This window comes from Dermochelys coriacea, chromosome 8 (genome assembly GCF_009764565.3).
Source record: "Dermochelys coriacea isolate rDerCor1 chromosome 8, rDerCor1.pri.v4, whole genome shotgun sequence".
Lineage (NCBI taxonomy): Eukaryota > Metazoa > Chordata > Testudines > Dermochelyidae > Dermochelys > Dermochelys coriacea.
In genome coordinates, this window is record NC_050075.1 from 1,841,278 (window position 1) to 1,860,637 (window position 19,360).

General features: G+C 48.3%; 1 protein-coding gene across 1 annotated transcript; it reads right to left on the bottom strand.

The window, feature by feature from the left end:
• Nucleotides 1-1,726: 1,726 nt before the first annotated feature.
• On the bottom strand, nt 1,727-7,676 carry LOC119860778 (pancreatic secretory trypsin inhibitor-like). The gene is made up of 4 exons (XM_038414892.2): nt 7,512-7,676; nt 5,808-5,848; nt 5,066-5,175; nt 1,727-1,928 (listed from the first exon to the last, which is right to left on the bottom strand). Exons 1-4 carry the CDS (start codon nt 7,564-7,566, stop codon nt 1,883-1,885), a joined length of 252 nt encoding a protein of 83 aa, XP_038270820.1. The 5' UTR covers nt 7,567-7,676; the 3' UTR covers nt 1,727-1,882.
• Between the last annotated feature and the right edge of the window lie 11,684 nt (nt 7,677-19,360).

Consider the following 19,360-nt stretch of genomic DNA (forward strand, 5'->3'; position numbering starts at 1 on the left):
CTCCTTTTCTTTTTGCGAATACAGACTAACACGGCTGCTACTCTGAAAAATGACAGGGAGTGTATGGCAGGGAATTGAATTCAGATCTTGCAAGTTCTGGGCCAGTGCCTAACCATGTGGCATCCTGCCTCTTCATGCCACAGGATGTGAGAATGCTGGGTAAATAATGGTTGTGGGTTTGGCATCTCCATTTCCTCCTGCATGTCAGCCCTCTCTGGGCTCTCCCTCTACCAGGGCAGCCCTTCTAAGCCTGCTGATCCTGCTCCCAAGAGGGCAGAACCTTGCCTCTGTGCTAGGCTCTGGCACCTCCACTTTCCATGTTAGGCTCCAAGCCTGCAGTCAGATCCCCATGCCTGACATCAGTGAGGCTGTGTGTGTGCACCAGTCTGCCTGTGAGGAACAAAGGTCCTCGTGGGCACAAGGGCCTCCCCAGCTGGCCCCAGCTGTGGGACAGGGGCCTGCCTGTGTTTGCCAGCACCGCAGCCTGGGGAGAGGAGAAGCCAGGAATGTAATTAAGGGTTGTGGCTCATGACATTTTTTAATCAGGGTGCAGCACAGAAAGAGGCAACCAGCATCAGTGCACAGTCAGGAGGATGACATGCAGCTCACCCGAGAAACAGAAATTAGCAGGGCTGAAAGGAGAGGCACCCTATTTCGATTGTATCAAGGCAATTGCAAGACACCTCGTGCAGATTTCCCCCAAATTTCTATTTAAATCTAAAGTCTCCAGCTGCAGATCCTGGAATGTTGCCAGCGTCACAGAAAACAGAAGGAAAGGAGGACTTGTGGCACCTTAGAGACTAACAAATTTATTAGAGCATAAGCTTTCGGGAGCTACAGCTCACTTCATCGGATGCATTCACGAAAGCTTATGCTCAAATAAATTTGTTAGTCTCTAAGGTGCCACAAGTCCTCCTTTTCTTTTTGCGAATACAGACTAACACGGCTGCTACTCTGAAACCTGTCATTACAAAAGAAAACAGAAGGTTTTTAAACACAACTTCAAACTCTGGCCATCAAAATGTTGTGGTCCAACAGCAGCCCCTAGTGGCCAGACACGACCCAGCCCCTCTTTCAGTGCAGTCAATGCCCTCCCGGTTCTTTGGGCTGCACACTGGAGGGTCAAAGCGGAGGTATCTGGGTTGAAATGTTGCTCAGAGGGGTGAAATTTACCCGTGGGCAGGGGACCAGCCCAAAGACTATGCACAGCCAAAGTCACCCAGTTCAATGTCTGGGCTTAGTGGTGTCCCAGTGCCGGGGCGGACGGGAGGGGTTACGAGGCAGGACAAAAAGGGGAACTGGTTTCTGCTGAGTGAAGCTGAGAGTTGCAGAGGAACCAGCCACCCGTGAGTCCCACTGACGTTTGCAGGAGCTGCAGGTTAACACTCAGGTCATTAGCTTTTGCTTCTGTGCACAATGCAAGCTGATTCAGTACTGAGTAGCCCAGTCTTGCCTCTTCCCAGTAAAGCGCCCAGGTTAAAGCGTGCGGGCCTGATCCCAACCTTTGATACACCAAAGCAAAATCAGGGGGGCTATTCTGCATTTTTACTGCTGTCAGGGAGATCAGAATTGGCTCTTTTGAATGCTAAACCGGTTATTTCTTCCCCAGTGAGCAGGGTTAGCTCCTCCAATAGTTTTGCTGACACCTTGTTAGATTTCCCCCGTATCCCAAACCAAAGGTCACACTCACACCTTTCAACTGCAAAAAACGAGCCGTGCAAGCAGCTGCGATGCGGTCAGGTTTATTGAATGGTGAATATCTATGAGTGGTGCAGCAGGACGGTGCAGTGGCAGCTGTGTGTGTCTTCATGAGGAATTGTCACACGCCCACTTCTGCTCTTCTCTGCCGGCATTTGAGCAGAGCGGACAGTGCATGAGGCACTCAGCACATTCCTCTCTTCTTTATGCGAATATTAGTTTGCCTTTTCCTGAAAAGACAGGTTAAACGTATCAGGGCAGCTTGAAACCCCCTGGGCAGGGAAGACTCTCCCACTCCAGGGAGAAACATCAGGTGGAAAATAATAATTAAAATGTCATTTTAAAATTACACACAGTCATAGGCTGATCCCATGTCTTCTGGGCAGGCAGTTCGGGGTTGGGGGCAGGGGTTACTAGGGTCATGAGTTAATTAATTCCTGTAAATCTCCGAGCTAATACTTTCTGACATCTCCTGTCAGAGTAAATTACTTCATTGTTGCAAAGCAGACATCAGACACCTGCTGGCAATCAAGAACCTGCAACTCCTGCCTAGCTAAAGCTCAGCCCATGCTGCGATGTTCTGTGCAGGGGTTTCACGTGCAAACATGCCCCACTTTGTCTCATTCACATTTGCACCTGCCCCACATGACTCTTTGCGACTATTTTAATGCCACAAGCAGGAAAAATGCAAATATGCACTTGTGAAAAAATAACAGCTTTGTGGGCCTAATTGACTCCAGATTGGTTCAGTTTTCTCTTGAAATACTCATGTTCATCACCTTGGGAAACCAAATCCATTTTCCAGGTGTGCATAGAAATTCCAAAAAACAATAACAAAAAGCCGCAAACAGGTGTGGATTTTTATGAATATTTTGCACCCCAATAACAGCGACCTAATGAAATGACACCAGTACAAGTGAGATCAGAACCAGGCCCTTTATTGGTGACTTCCACTAACCAATTCCGCATCCCCAGCTATTCCTTACCCGCATCTCAGTTCTGGCCTTCAGCGCCCCTGCTATGCTGCTGCTGGACCCCCGTCTCACACACAGCTCTGTCAGCGCCCCACAATCTTACCTTGCAGCCCCCCTGCTATTCTAGCCCTCGGCTCCCTTCCTCCACTATCCTCAGAGCCCTGCCAATGCCCCTCAGTCCTGACTCTCAGCTCCCTGTTCCTACAAACCATGAGACGGTACAGAGACCAAGGACAGGGTTCTTATCTCTCGCGTCATGCTGATAAGGAGGCATTCTGCGTGGGATTTGAGGTCTAAATCAACAGCCCTGACACACTGTGAGAGTGAAACCACACGGTGTTTCATTTGAACTTGTACTCCTGGAGCTCCCACACTAACAGAGGACTGGTAATGTCATTTATTTCCCTTTTTTTAAAGACAAACCCAACCCATCTTTAGAGGTCCCTACAGGCTGCACAAATTAATGGGCCCCTGAGAAAAATTCTGCAGGACCAGCACCCTGTCACTGCAAAATGCAGGCCAGTGTCATTCTGCTTCCCATCAACTTCTCCAGCCTCCCTGAATCCAGTTCCTTCCACCAGGGACTCTCCCCACCTTTCCTCTCCAGCCCCGTGTACCCCTGCTCCCCAGCCTGCTCACTGTGACCCTCATCCCAAGCCCCATGAAGTCAGTGGACAGACCCATTCATCTCCATGGGATCAGGTGCTCTATTCCTCGGACCGTCACCTCTCCTATTCTGGCAGCTCTCTGCGGGGAGGGAGCACTTTGTTCTTGCGCACCCCTCCCTCCCGCGTATCTCCTCCTTCCTTCGCTCCTGACCCCTCCGCGTCACTTGACCCTCTTTGAATCTCACTTGAAAACCCTCCTCCTCTCTTCACTGTGGAACCAGCTCTTGGCCCAGCCCTTAGTGATGCTGCGGATTAAGGATACTACACAACCCTCTTCCCTATATGTATCATATCATCTAGCCGTCACCTGAGACCTTCGGAAATGGAGCTGGGTGTTGTCTTTAGACAATGCTGTGCTATAGCAAACCTTGTGACAGCCAGATACAGTGATCTAGGACAGCGGGGTCAGAGTAGCTGCTCAATGAATCTCAAAGGGATGTGGTGGGGGCCCCAGGACAGCTGGGTCGCTGATCCTGGTTCCCTAGCTAAGGTCCCATCCACTGGTGCATTCTTGAATCTATTTTCAGAGTAGCAGCCGTGTTAGTCTGTATTCGCAAAAAGAAAAGGAGTACTTGTGGCACCTTAGAGACTAACAAATTTATTTGAGCGTAAGCTTTCGTGAGCTACAGCTCACTTCATCGGATGCATTTGTTAGTCTCTAAGGTGCCACAAGTACTCCTTTTCTTTTTGTGAATCTATTTTGTACTCCTGTCTCCTTAGAAACCCTCCTTTTTGGCCCTCAGATATGAGAAAGTCACCATAGAGCAGACTACTGGGGATGGCCAAGGCCACCTAAGTCTTTTCCATCTCACTTTTCTGTGGGACAAATTCTGCCCTCAGGTTCATCAGTGGAAATCAGGAGGAACTCCGCTGGAAGATGGGCCCAGGAGTCCCTTCTTGTGGAATCACAGAAGTTAGAACTGGAGCTCTAGTTGGAGATTCCTGCTACCCCTGCCAACGCAGTGCGGGTTCTCATACGTCTGGTCGGCTCATGGCTGGGTGCAGTTGCCATTCAATTGATGGAATGACCCTCAGAAGAACTGCCTCCATCTTTATCTGCAATGGCCCTGGGACAGATCACAGCAGACCAGGAGGGCTGCAGGCAGCTGGGGTCTGCTAAGTCTTATTTTCTTTGCAGCAGATGTGCTGGAACATCTTGGCTTCCCTCCGCTCACACATCTACCTACATGCTCTGATCTGAAATGAGATTCCCACAATGCACAGATTCATTGAGAGCCAGCCCCAGAGCCCACTAAAACCAGCGGAAGATTTGCTATGGACTTGGGCGGGCTTTGGATCAGGCTCTAATACACTGTGTGCACCACTTCCACTGGTCCAATGTTGTCTCATTGTATTCCCCCATCAGTCTGTCTGTCTCTTGTCTCTTTGGGGCAGGGACTGTCTTATTGCTCTGTGTTTGTACAGCACCTAGTGCAATGTGGTCCCAGTCCACAACTGGGACTCCTAGATGCTATGATAATACTACAGCTAACAGTAAGCATGGGACGAGCCGGTGAAGATGGCTCTAGTGTTACTCTAGGCCAGTGGAAGAGAGCATCAGCAGGGAAGAGGGAATGGCAAAATTTATCCCCGAAAATTGCACCAAGCCAAAAGTCGTGGCTTTCTGCATGAACAGGGGACTTACGGCAGAGCTCCGCTATACAAGGCCCATGTGAAAACAGCAGCTTTTGAAATATTTGCACTCAAAAGCGTCCAGATACTCACAGGTTCTCAGCACACAACTCACACTCATTGGGGTATGCCACATTGTCGGTGCCACATACAGGGTCGAAGATTTTGGGGCAGCCCGGATGTATATAGCTGCCACAATCTGGCTGTGTGAATAAAGGGGAGTATTAATGTACCTTACACAAGGCATTGCTGAAAAGAGCTTCATGTTGAAGGTGATGCTTTAGGCTGGTGGGGAACTGCAGAAATTAAAATCTAATGGTCCTGCAGGAGGACTAACCGAAGCTGTACCAGACGCTCAATTTCTTCTGCACTTATCCCATTGTGAACAGCCCTGGCTTGCTAAGAGCTCCACCTGGAGCGTTCCGAAGCAACATGGGTAGCTGCCACTGTGTGGGTTCATTTTAACTTTCATTCTGACAATTGGGATCTTAACGGTGGTGTTAGCTTGGCATTTAAGACGATTAATCAGCTCTTATCTAATACTTTTCATCAGAGATCTCACTGCACTTTGCAATGGGAGGGCAGCAACACTATTCTCATTTGACAGGTAGGGAAACTAAGGCAGGGAGGGGGAAGTGACTTGCCCAAGGTCACCCAGCACTCAGTGACAGAGCTGGGGCTAGCACCCAGGTCTTCTGACTGCCACTCCACTGCATTATCCACTGGGCAATGTTGCCTCATTGCTTTTAGCAGTATTGGCTTTCCACGACACTGGGACAGAACGACCTCGGCAAAGAAGAGTATGCTGTTAAATTGCACAGAAGGAAGTCTTTACCTCTTTCCCTTCGTCAGAAGCACCACCCGGTTCGGCATTGCCTAAAACACATGGGAGGAAAAAGGAAACTCCTTAGATCAAATAGGCTGTTGGCTTCTCCCAGCCTGCTCCTTGCACAGGTCCAACAGAAACTCTCCTGCTGCTTCCAGGCCCCCCACCCCACGCCTGTGAGGAGGACCCCATTCGAGTTTCCTCTCTGCTCCCCTTCCATGCCTCTGTCTTGGGGCAGCCTCTTCCCCCCTCAGCTTCCTTCCTTCTTGATCTCACTCCTGTTCCTGCTCCGCTCACCCGCCCTTTGCCAGCCGGCAGAGCCACCTCCACCCCACTCTGCCTTTGTGCCTTGACCGAAAACCCACCACGTCCACAGCAGGCTCCTGACAGCTACCCAGCCCCATGACACTGACGTTCCCAGCAGTTCGCTCAAGCTCCACCTGGTGCTGTCAAGGAATCATAGAATCATAGAATCATAGAATATCAGGGTTGGAAGGGACCCCAGAAGGTCATCTAGTCCAACCCCCTGCTCAAAGCAGGACCAAGTCCCAGTTAAATCATCCCAGCTAGGGCTTTGTCAAGCCTGACCTTAAAAACCTCTAAGGAAGGAGATTCTACCACCTCCCTAGGTAACGCATTCCAGTGTTTCACCACCCTCTTAGTGAAAAAGTTTTTCCTAATATCCAATCTAAACCTTCCCCATTGCAACTTGAGACCATTACTCCTCGTTCTGTCATCTGCTAGAACGAACAAAGGGACCTTTGATTGCCCAGAATCGGTTATGGGCCACAGCCACAAAGTGCAGTTTACAAGCTTGATTATGGTCTTGCCTGCGCGGGTAGCGCTGCTGATCTCAGAGGGGTCAGCGAGAGCTGAATCAGGCCCCATGATGACAAACGGCTGGTGACCTCGGAAGCAGGCAAGGAGGGAGTTCCCTTCTTGCTGCTGTAAAGAGACACTGCGCGGCCCTGCCTGCCTGATTCTCCGCGGAGCCACATTGATTTACACCAGCTGAGACCTGGGTGCTGAGTTCCCAGCTGTGGTATTGTGAACTTGGGTAGCGCGGAGGGAGAAGCAAACTGTGTGAACTCCCCCGGGACCCATGCAGGGGTCCCACTAAGCAGGACCCACAGAGAGCTGTGCGAGCCCAGGGAGTTGAATTGCTCTGTGTGCGGCGCTGGATGGAGTACTGAGTCATAGATAGATTCATAGATACTAAGGTCAGAAGGGACCATTCTGATCATCTAGTCCGACCTCCTGCACAGCGCAGGCCACAGAATCTCACCCACCCACTCCTATGAAAAAGGAGTCAGCTGGGGGCTGGGAATCACTGGTTTGATAGGCAGGGCTGGACTTTCACCTCTGTGGCTGAACGGACTCCCACGACGCAGGGACTGTAATTCGACGCGACATTGCTCCGCTTTACTTCCAGGCATTGCTGTGTCCCAGGAATAGACTGGCTCACCTGCGGTCTGGCTGCAGGCACCTCGCTCTAGCGCTGAACACAGAGCCTGGCCCTTCAGCCATCTGCTGCCATCTATGAACTGGTGTCAGGCTCTGTGCTCTTCGATGCTGAACATTGAAGAGGTTCCCGGGTTTCTCGCCCTGATTTCCACCAGCCCAGTGGCTGCTTTCCCGGCCTTGTCTGTCTGCATGTGGGAAAATTTAGAGGGAGCAGGAAAAGCGGCTTCTGAATGACCCGGTCACACTCACCTGAGCAGCAGTAAAGCCCCAGGCCGAGGAGCAGGAAGAGGCCAGCTGCCTTCATGGCTGTCTATTGCGGACGGAGTCAGAATCTGCCTATCTCCAGGAGACCCTCTCTGAAGAAGCCCACGCGGGGAGCTTTATATCTACCCAATATACGACTCTCCAGGCCCTGCCCACTTTGTGCTGTACCTGCCCAGGCCAGCCCGTGGCTCTGTGGGACTTGGCACAAGCCCAAGGTGTGGACAACAACATTCAAAATGCTAGGAGGACTTTGAGTCATGGCTGGATCAGTCTGGTGCATCAGGGCAAAGAGCTATCCAAAGTTAAAACATCTCAGCTCACAGGTGGGGGACAGAAACATCCTCTTGCAGGAAGGGGGATCCTGGTCCTCTGTGCAAAGCCGGAGCAAAGAGGCTTTGTGCAAGAAACTAACTCATAGAGGTGGGGGCAGGTGGATTCCTGCCCCCTGCACCAGTGTGGAGCCTGACTGCACCCACTTGGGGCAGCAGCTTAGCTGGGGCTTGGGATCAGTTGATGGATGCACTTGCCTGCCAGGGGTGAGCTCTGTCAGCAAAGCTCGGGGACTAGCCAGCCCGGCCTACAGGCAGTTTGATGGGTGCCGTCGAGTTGGGGTAGGGTCGCCTGATTGGCTGAAGGGAGCCAGCAGGCCTGCGGGTAAGCTTGGCAGCAGGCCACTGGCTGCCCAAAGCTACAATCACCCCGGGGCCTGCCTTGTCCCCCCCCCGTCCTGCTCCTATCCTGCTCACTCCTGACTCTGGTTCTGACCCTGGACTCTGGTTCCTGGCGCCCGACTCCTGCTCCAACCGCTAGGCCTGAGCAGCCATTCGTCACTGCCACCTCTTGCAGATAAACAGAGGAAGAAGAGGGAATAGCTCAGCCCTTGCACATTAAAACCTGCATCGGAATGCAACCCGGACCCAGTATTATCCTAATACCCAGTAGAGCTTTAACCACAGTACTGATTCTAGTGCTGGGTGGTAAGCTGTGAATGAAAGGGTGAGCTAAGAACTCCACGCATTAGCCATCTATAGGATCTTTATCTTACGGAGAGATGGAGAGAGATGGCTGGAGCCAACAAAACCAGTTCTATATTGTTATTAATAACTTGTACTGAAGTAGCACTGAGAAGCCCAAGCTGTGGACCAGGATCCCATTGTGCTGGGTGCTGTACAAACACAGAACAAAAATACAGTCCCTGCCCCAAAGAGCTTCCCATTGAAGTCAGACCTGGAGATCATCATTTGGAGTTTCAAACCAAGAAGCTGGTCCCGCAATGCCTCATTTTATACCATAACTCGTCCCAATGGCCCCAGCTGAGCTAACCACACATGTAAAGTGACATGCTTGTCTAAGAGTTTGGAGGATCAAGGCCCAATTAACTCTTATAGTGGATTTAAAGACCCTTCAATGGACCACTGCTCTGGCCCCAGATGTCAGTTCTATGTCCCATCCTCTGAGAAGAGGTGACCCCCAACATCGATAACTGCATTGTAAGAGGAGGAATCGAAGGGAAGACATTGTGTGTTCTTGGAGAGGCTGGTAGAGGAGTGTTTTTTTAATGTCCTCAAAGATATTATAATAGAGGCCGATAGGCAGGAAAAACCCCAACCTTGAACTCAGAAATAGCTTGCTATGGCTCACTAAGTACATTGTTTCTGCACCTAGACACCCTCTATCTTTTCCCCTCCTGGGGGCTTGATATTTGCTACTACAGCCGATAGGGAACTACTTTTGAGGCTCATCATTTGTTCCTAATCTGAGCAATACCTGCATAAGTGTCACCTGGATACTGATAAGGAAGTAATGAAAATGAGGCCGGTAAATTCCGGCGCAAGATGGGCCAAATCCAATCCAGGTGTAAACCCACGGAGTTGGTGGAGTCATATCAGGGACAGGGCTGGCCCCTTGGGTTTATTTGCTAAACAAAAGACTCTGCACAAACAATGACAGGTTTCAGAGTAGCAGCCATGTTAGTCTGTATTCGCAAAAAGAAAAGGAGGACTTGTGACACCTTAGAGACTAACAAATTTATTTGAGCATAAGCTTTCGTGAGCTACAGCTCACTTCATCGGATGCATTTGGTGGAAAATACAGAGGGGAGATGGATATACACACACAGAGAACATGAAACAATGGGTTTTATCATACACACTGTAAGGAGAGTGATCACTTAAGATAAGCCATCACCAGCAGCAGGGTGGGGAAGGAGGAAAACCTTTCATGGTGACAAGCAAGGTAGGCTATTTCCAGCAGTTAACAAGAACATCTGAAAAAAGAAAAGGAGTACTTGTGGCACCTTAGAGACTAACAAATTTATTAGAGCATAAGCTTTCGTGAGCTACAGCTCACTTCATCGGATGCATCCGATGAAGTGAGCTGTAGCTCACGAAAGCTTATGCTCTAATAAATTTGTTAGTCTCTAAGGTGCCACAAGTACTCCTTTTCTTTTTGCGAACACAGACTAACACGGCTGCTACTCTGAAAAAAGAACATCTGAGGAACAGTGGGGGGTGGGGTGGGGGGGAGAAATAACATGGGGAAATAGTTTTACTTTGTGTAATGACTCATCCATTCCCAGTCTCTATTCAAGCCTAAGTTAATTGTATCCAGTTTGCAAATTAATTCCAATTCCGCAGTCTCTCGTTGGAGTCTGTTTTTGAAGTTTTTTTTGTTGAAGAATAGCCACCCTCAGGTCTGTAATCGAGTGACCAGAGAGATTGAAGTGTTCTCCAATTGGTTTTTGAATGTTATAATTCTTGACGTCTGATTTGTGTCCATTTATTCTTTTACATAGAGACTGTCCAGTTTGACCAACGTACATGGCAGAGGGGCATTGCTGGCACATGATGGCATATATCACATTGGTAGATGCGCAGGTGAACGAGCCTCTGATAGTGTGGCTGATGAGATTAGGCCCTATGGTGGTGTCCCCTGAATAGATATGTGGGCAGAGTTGGCAACGGGCTTTGTTGCAAGGATAGGTTCCTGGGTTAGTGGTTCTGTTGTGTGGTGTGTGGTTGCTGGTGAGTATTTGCTTCAGATTGGGGGGCTGTCTGTAAGCAAGGACTGGCCTGTCTCCCAACATCAGCTTATGCTCAAATAAATTTTTTAGTCTCTAAGGTGCCACAAGTACTCCTTTTCTTTTTGCACAAACAATGGTTTGATTGATAAGAGGAATTCCTGTTAAGCCTTCCCCTCTCGCTCACTCAACAGGAATTCCTCTTATCAATCAAACCATTGTTTGTGCAGAGTCTTCCTTTAGCAGATAAACAAAGTGCCCAGATAAACAGTGCCCAGAGTCAGGAAAGTGGCTTAGGGATGAGGGCAGGGCAATAAATACGGGCAAAGCATGGTTTGCTTAGGAAGTTGACAAGAATGTCTCCTCCCCTTTTATCAACACCTTACCCAGGGATCCCATCTGCTCAGGGCAGCTTCACATAGGAGATTAACTAGGCCCTGTCTGGTTTAGGACAGAAGGTCAAATTCTGCTTTCAGTCCCTGCAGTTAAGCATCTTCCACGAATGGAATCACTGGAAATCAAGGATCTCACCAGCTAAGGCACCATTTCCCAAACACACTCCCTGACACCTCCCCTCCACAGCCCTCTGCCTCCAGATGCCTGCCTGCAACCATCCTCGGCAACATGCCCCTCTGCTTCTAAAGTGCACCCACATTCAGTGACAACCTCAGATTTCTTAAACATATGAAGAGACTTTTGAAATAGACGCAGGGATATTGAAAAGACATCTGCAGCTTGCTGAGGTTGCTACTGAGGTTCTGTGGATGAATGCGAGTGGGAGGAGCTGGATGTGTGAGTGCTCATAATCACGTGAATATTTAGTGTTTATGAACTGGCGTACATTTTCTAATGCCCTAGTGTCCACTGGTTCCAGGAATATTCCTGCCAGTAACCTCATTTCTGTGGCTGTTAGCAGAAAAGAAACACACAAAGAGGCACACACACATTGAAATCAGTCTATCTGAAAATTCAGATCATATTTGTGGAAGATTTGCTGTGATATTTGCCCAGTTCTGGTCATAGTGCAACATTTCATGTTAACAGTGGCTGCACTTCTACCTCTTCACACAAGGGGGCACCACACAATCACATTGAATGAACCATATTTTTTTTTACAATTATTCATTGATTTCAAGGTCTGAAGGAAGCACTATGATCATCTAGTCTGGCCCCCTGTATAACACAGGCCAGAGAACGGCCCCAGTATTATTCCCTTTGAACTAGAGGAGATCTTGTAAAAACATTCCACAGTTGGCCTAATTGGGTGATAAATTCTTCATGTCCGGAATGCTTTGGTGATGCCTCTTGTCTGGATTTTAAGTTTTAAAACCTGGGACAGACGGATCCATATCCAGCTGGGGAAAAACACTGATCAGTTAAAGAACAATTTCCCTCTTGTTGTAAACACAAACAAATCCCCTGGCGCTGACAAACTCCGTGGAGAGAATTCCATATGGAGCAAGTCCGTTGCTGCTGTCGTCTGGAGCAGCCCTCAGTGCCCCTATACACCAGGCTGCCTCCCGCTCTTCCTCTTCCCTCCTTACTGCCTTTTTCACAGTGCCTCCAAGAGCCACCAGGAATATCCAAATGTTACAATTCTAAAAATGCATGAATCAGAAAATAAACCAGAACTGAAGTTATGAGTGGCCTTAGCAGTCAGCAGCCTTACTCTATGCACCCGCCATCTCCAGCCTCCAGCCTTTGTCATGCTCAACAAAAGGGCTTCATGTGGACATTGGCATGGCACTCGCTGCTGGATTGGGGCCATAGAGTAAGTAAGTTTCATAGAGAAGGGAGCGTGACTTCACATCTCTCTGGACAGTCCTACACAAACCTATTGCACTGGCTACACATACACCTAACAGCAATAATAATTACATGGCATACCTAACAACAATATACTTAACAACAATACAGGCAGGCCACCAAGCATTCAATTGACCTCTGTGGACATTTTTTATTTTGACCACCACAACATATTTCTGTTATTCCAGGCACGCAACAGAAACACATTGGGTCAAATCACCCGTCTCCATCTGGAGACTCCATCACAGGAAATTACTGGATTTACATCAAACTGATGACATGAAGAAGGCTGAAGGGTTTGTTTTGTTTATTTACTTTGTTTCAGTCTTCACTAAAAAGGCTAACGGTGACCAGATAATTAACACTACTGATATTAACAACAACGGGGAAAGAACACAAGTCATCTTAGGGAAAGAGCAGGTTAAAGACTATTGAGCCAGGTTAGTTGTATTCAAGTCCTCAGGGACTGACGAAATTCACCTTAGGGTACTGCAGGAACTGGCTGAAGTAATCTTGGCTGTTAGTGATTTATGGCTGAGAGCTCCTGGAGGCTGGCTGAGGTCCCAGAGGACTGGGGAGGGGCAAACGTGGTACCTGTCTTTAAAAAAAGAGAGCAAAGGGGACCTGGGGAAATACAGTCCAGTCAGCCTAACTTCGATATCTGGAAAGATACTGGAACAAATTAAGCCACCGGTTTGTAAGCACTGGGAGGATAGCAGAGTAATAAGGAACAGCCAGCATGGATTTGTCAGGAACAAGTCATGCCAAACCAACCTAATTTCCTCCTTTGACAGGGCTACTGGCCTAGTGGATGGGGGAAGCTGTCGGCATGAGGTATCTTGATTTTAGTCAGGCTTTTGACACAGTCCCACATGACATGCCATATCCTGGCCTCTGAAGTGTCCCTTCGAGCCTGGACACAGGATTGCAAGGGATTTCACTTCTCACACCTCCCCTAGGGACCTCTTTCTTGGCCGCAATGGCCAGTCTCAGCTGGTGTCTTCTGAGGCAGGGCCCTCTGCCAGGTCACGTAACAGTTCACTGCCCTTCCAGGGTGCTCAGAGTCCCAGTCGAGGCGTACGAAAGGTCCGTCACCCCTCCTGGGGTACTTTTCCCTGCTCTTGTGAGCTCTGATGCCCCAGGCTTTTCCTGCTGGGGGTCCAAATACCACATCCCCTGGTCTTCTGCCCCTCCCTGGCTTCTCTTCTATTCCCTTCTCCTTGTAGGCCCTGGCTCAGGGCTCCCCCACAGGAGCGTATCCTACTCCCTGGGGGGTCTCTTTCTCCTGTTGTTAGCTCTAACTCAGGACTGCCCCTGACAGGAGCCTAATCTGCTCCTTGGGGGTGCCTCAGCTGGACTCTGTCAGTCTCTTCCCAGTGGGGAGGCTCGGCTCGGCTTGGCTCGGCTCGGCTCGGCTCTCCTCCCCTCCCCTCCCCTCAGCTCCTGACTCTATTGAAGTCCTGCTCACCCTGATTCCCCACCACAGCTGGGCCAGTCTTTCTAACCAAGCCCCATTACACTCAGCTGGGGTCACTAATTAGCCCTTGTGTTGCCAGCTCATCAGTGAGGATGAGCAATAGCTGCTAAGCCATAGGCAAAGCTAAGCCCAGCTGAAATTGATGAAATTCAATAAAGACAAGTGCAAAGTACTTCAGGTAGGAAGGAAAAATCAAACAGAGCTAGAAAATGAAAAACTAGATACATAGAAAAATAGAAAACTAGCTAGGCAGCAGTACTGCTAGAAAGGATCTGGGGGTTAGGGTGGATCACAAATTGAAGATGAGCCACCAATATGATGCAGTTGCGAAAAAGGCTAATATCATTCTGGGGTGTATTAACAGGAGTGTGGTATGTAAGACACCGTAGGTAATTGTCCTGCACTACTCAGCACTGGTGAGGCCTCAGCTGGAGTCCTGTGTTCAGCTGTGGGCACCAGGGTTTAGGAAAGATGTGGACAGATTGGAGACAGTCCAGAGGACAGCAACAGAAATGATCAAAGGTTTAGAAAACCTGATCTATGGGGAAAGGTTCAAAAGATTAAAAAAAACGAGGTAAGTTTGTTTAGTCTTGAGAAAAGAAAACTGAAGTGAGGAGATCTGGGAACAGTCTTCAAATCTGTTTAGGGCTCTTCTAAAGAGCTCAGTGACCAATGTTCTCCATGGCCACTGAAGGCAGGACAAGAAGCAATGGGCTTAATGTGAGGCAAGGGAACTTGAGGTTAGATATTTCGAAAAACTTTCTAATTCGAAGGGGAGTTAAGCTCTGGAACAGGCTTCCAAGGGAGTTTGTGGAATCCCCATCATTGGAGGTTTTTAAGCACAGGCTGGACAAATACCTTTCAGGGATGATCTAAGTTAACCTGGTCCTGCCTCAGCGCAGGGGACTGGACCTGGTGACCTCTTGAGGTCCCTTCCAGCCCTGCGTTTCTATGATTCTAGGGCCCTTTTGCTATGGATAGCAGATACAGCCCGCTGGGTTTTATAAGGGTTAATTAATGTTTCTGAAGCACTTTGATATCTCAGCCAGAAATAACTAGAGAAGAGCAGAGTAAAACATTACTAATAGGTGCTTATGAATACAAGGCAGTTTTAATTAATTGAACGCAAAAGAGTAGATGCCAAAATCAATTAGAAAAAGTGTTTGTATTACAGTAGCTTGAGCCAAAATAGGAACAGCCAACTGTAGCAATATTGCTGTCAAAGGAAGATTCCACTCCAGATGTCATTGTTAATTTAACCTTGGACACACCGTTCTTTAAGGTAATGAGTACTTAAGTATTTACAGAGTGCGTATCATGCAAATGAAATGAGATTCCAACAGAACAATGTAAACCCCAGATATTTACAGTACACTAGTTAAATATCAGTGCAAACTAATTGGCTATGAGCAAGGATTAATTTCTGAGGCAGTGTCTCTGGAGATGCCAGGTACTTCAAATACAATTAGGCCTGAATTAGAAAGGGAATTAGGAGTGATCCATGTTTTTGACACGAAGAACTGAACATTCATAGGTGCTGGAACTAGCGGTGCTGGGGGCTTGAAGTGGTTTCCATTATATGCAGGGTTTACAGTTTAGTTTAATAGCTCTCAGCACCCCCAATATAAAAATTGCTCCAGTACCCTTGCTGAACATATGAACTTCAGGTGTCAATTTATTTTATTGTTGTAATTGATACAATGGCAGTTATCACAAAAGCCTCTGGTTTGAAGTGCAGTTGGCCAAATTCTCTGCTGATGTAAACTGGTGCAGCTCTATTCAATTGAACTGACTTCAGTGGAGCTGCACCAATCGACACTGGTGGAGAACTTCATCCAATATACGGAGCATGGAGTGTTGACAAGTATGATCCTTGTCAGAATCCCCTGTCCCAAGCTACAGCTCAGCACATTAACACAATCACCTCCAAGATCCAGTGCCTGGGGCCCTGCAGGCAAACAGACTTGGGCTCTAATGGACGTGGTGAGCTGCTGGGCCAAGGACCTGCCTCTGAGGACATCCTGTTCTCCAGCCCCCCAGGATGGTTAGCAAGAGCATCCTAGCTGTGATAGCAAACAGGGAGAGAAGCACCCCTTTGATGTCAGTGGGAGTCAAGAATGCTCAGCAGCCTGAAAGCTTGGGACTTGAGGTATCCAGGGGACACTATAGGTCAATCTCAGCATTCTGGGGGGCAGCTGTAACCTGCTCTGTCAGATTAGCACTGCGCATTAAGCAGGCAGCCCCAGCGTGCACTCGTGGAAGAGTCTGAGTAGTCTTCAAGCGTAGGTTCAAATAGCGCTCTGTGAAGTAATCCAATCTGGGGCTCACAAAGGCCCAGAGGTCTGTGGCAAGGTCCAGATCAGAGAAGAATGGCCACAAACCTCTGGCCAAATGAAGATGACAAAATCTGCTTCTGGCTGTCCCCGGGAATCCACGTGGAGCTGGAATTATGCAACATGAGGCAGGCCAGTTTGCAAAATGGGGAGGAAAGTGTTCATCCCACCGCATGTGTCCACCTGCTGGGTGCTGAAACACTCCATTGCCTAGTGGGCATGAGGAATGATCTTGGTGCAGCTGGGTAGAAATGCCTGTCCGGTTCCTCCTATGCCCAAAGGCCCACCACAATCTACATCTAGCTGTAGCCATCGACAGCTCTCAGGAACTTGAATGACAACAGTCAGGGAGTGAAATTCCATCCTGTGCAGAGAGCCCGCACAAGCTCCATTCACCACATACGTCTCGATGAAGCATTAGTTTGCAGGGTTACAGCTAAGCTAAACTATCAGACTTATTAGCTCAAAGCCAGTAGCAGACTCATAAACGTCTGGACATTGTCTAGCCTCTATGGGGGGACAAGGAACCACACTGCATTAGTGTGGGTGACATGTAGGCCATCTGCTGGCTTGTGCCCAGGAGTCAATTTAACCCATGTTCAGTAGAGTCCAGTTATGCCACCTTTACCCTCTGCAAACTGCATCACTGAAATCACTGGGCCAAATCCCAAACTAGTGTAAATCAGCACAATTCCATTGACCTCAGTGGGGCGATGCCAATTGACATCAGCTGAGGATCTGGCCGAAGGACTTTTCTGTTTTGCTGTCCTTGGAAAATCTGTCATTTGACTGCTTCGTGTTCAGATGCCTGTCTCTCTTCACGCAGAGTGCTGCTCAGATGTGTCTGGCACGTGGGCAGCTCAGTGCCATATTAGCCCGGCATCTGTAAAAAGCAGGCGTCTCTGCTCTCCCACGCAGTTCTGGCCACGTGAGAGCACAGTGCAGTCATTGTACAGAGGAGTCCCACTAGCAGATGCCATAGGAAATCTGGATGCCATAGGAAAGGCTGTATTGCTGGCACTCAGTTTTAGCCGTTACTGCTCTTCATGTACTCAGCAGATGAGAGGTATTCAGGATCCGTAATTATAGCACAGTGTTAATTTCTTGATGGACAACTTCCATTCCAGCCAGAGGCACCCTCACTCTGGGTCTTGCCAAGCTAAGGCATGACCGGTATATTTTCATTCTAACTCCTGCGTAAGAGTAATTGTGACCGTGTGAAATGAATATGCCCCTGGGAGTGACGGAGTTTCCCAGTGATTGGGGTGGCTGGGATTCAAAGTTTGGCTCAGAACCACTGGTACTCACAGGCCCAGCTAGATATCAGCAAGTGCCATGTGAGACAGTAACGACAAGGGAATGGATGTTGTAACAACACAGAGTGAATCCCCATGACCCTTTCTCACAGGGCTCAGCTGCTCCCAGGATCCGCCCAGTCATAGTGCAAGGGTATTGAACATTGCAGTCGGACAGGCCATGCTCTTGCCTGCATCCAGGATTGATTGGAATGTGTAGGCCTGTTGTATTAACTTAGATGAAACAGATGGGCCAAAGGTTTTAACGTAATCTCGTTCCTAGTTAACATTAAACAGCGTTAAACAGGGTCCGGGGCTTGGTTAACAGAGACGTCGGCTCGCTTAGCACGGTGGCACTATTAAGTATCTTAAAAACTTTTTATTCAAGATACAGAAAAGAAGAGAAAAGCAGTTAAAGCAATTAAATGTGCAGTGCTAAAAAAGGCTTTCATTTTTGCAATCTCCCTTGTTCCCTTTCCCTTTAGCTGTGGATAGTTTTTAGAAGATCCCCCCCTCCCCCATTGGTGTTTGACTGTCTCTTAGATGGTATCAAAGTGGGGAAAAGAGAAAAAATTAGTTGCACTGGACTGGAGATATTGCGGTGGCGGCTGCTGTTGAGGCCAGTCTCAGAAGGCGAGACTCCCCTTCTTTGGCAGACTCCTCGATGGTATTGGGGCTGGCAATAACTATCATCCTGAGTGGTGGTTGGGATTCAGGTGGCGCCATCAGGAGTGGTGATATCATCTGGATCCCTCTCTTTGTGGCCCGTTCTGGTCAGGACACCTCCCAGGATTGGATGGTGAAGGCCCATGGTCCCAGGAAATGCTGGGGGTGCCTCCCCCTGTCCTCTACACCTGTTCTTCTTTTTCTTTTTTTGTTCTTTACCCACAAAATTTCATTTTTTTAAGGACCCCAGAAGGGAGCTGGGTGAAATAACTCATCCCCTGATTATTTTTTTAACTGATTAAGCCTAATATCCGACGTACCAATTATGGTTCATTAACTTCCAGCTCTACATCTCTTGTTCTTAATAAGATTAATTTCAACACAGTCTTTGAATCGGGTCAACTTGGCCTTTTTGTTTAGATGAATTCACTTATTCTGTCTCCCTTTTGTACCTTTCCCCATCAGCATTGGTGATTGTAGGTTATTGTAACGTCTTATGAACGTTTAGATACAGTTTCGACTTGAGCTCACAATTTGGGTACATTTGTAGGCTCTATTGTCAGAACAGCCCCCCTCAGGAATTCCTTCTGTCAGCAACCCAGGACTGAACAAGCTATTTTGATGCATGGCAGATTTTGGCCATTTGTGTCACCAAAATGCAATTCTGAAATAAAGCAATTCTGGGATCAACTCCTTGAGAAACTCGTGCAGCGTGTGCAGAAGTGAGCTCTCGTGCAGCACCTCTTCCTGACTACTCAGGAAACACTCAATGTACATCACAGTAATAAGATGAGACTGACATGGGAAGTCCATCTTCTTTCCATTTTAGAAACACTTCTAGACTCAAAGTGTTATTGGTTTCCCCCCCAGGGAAGTGAAGGAGATTTGTGAGGCAGCAAACAGAAGTTTTTGCTTGTCGCAAACCTAATCTGAAAATCTAGTGCATTATGAAATGTTCTGACGTGTGCTACAGCCAAAAGGCATAACGCTCTTCTCCCCCAGCCACATCTCCTGTACACATGCCCAGCTGTTAGAAGAACTTGGCAGGCATCACTCTTCAGTGTTTTCCGTTCCCCTGCAAAGCAGGATAAAAGAGGAGGGGTATTTGCATCTTTCATCTGATCGTTAGTTGTGCAAACATGTCAGATTAACTGCCACCGGAAGTACTGGGAGGAGTACAGGCAGGGTCCCCAGTATAAATACAGACGCTCTTCATGTAGCATTCTATAGGAGAATTT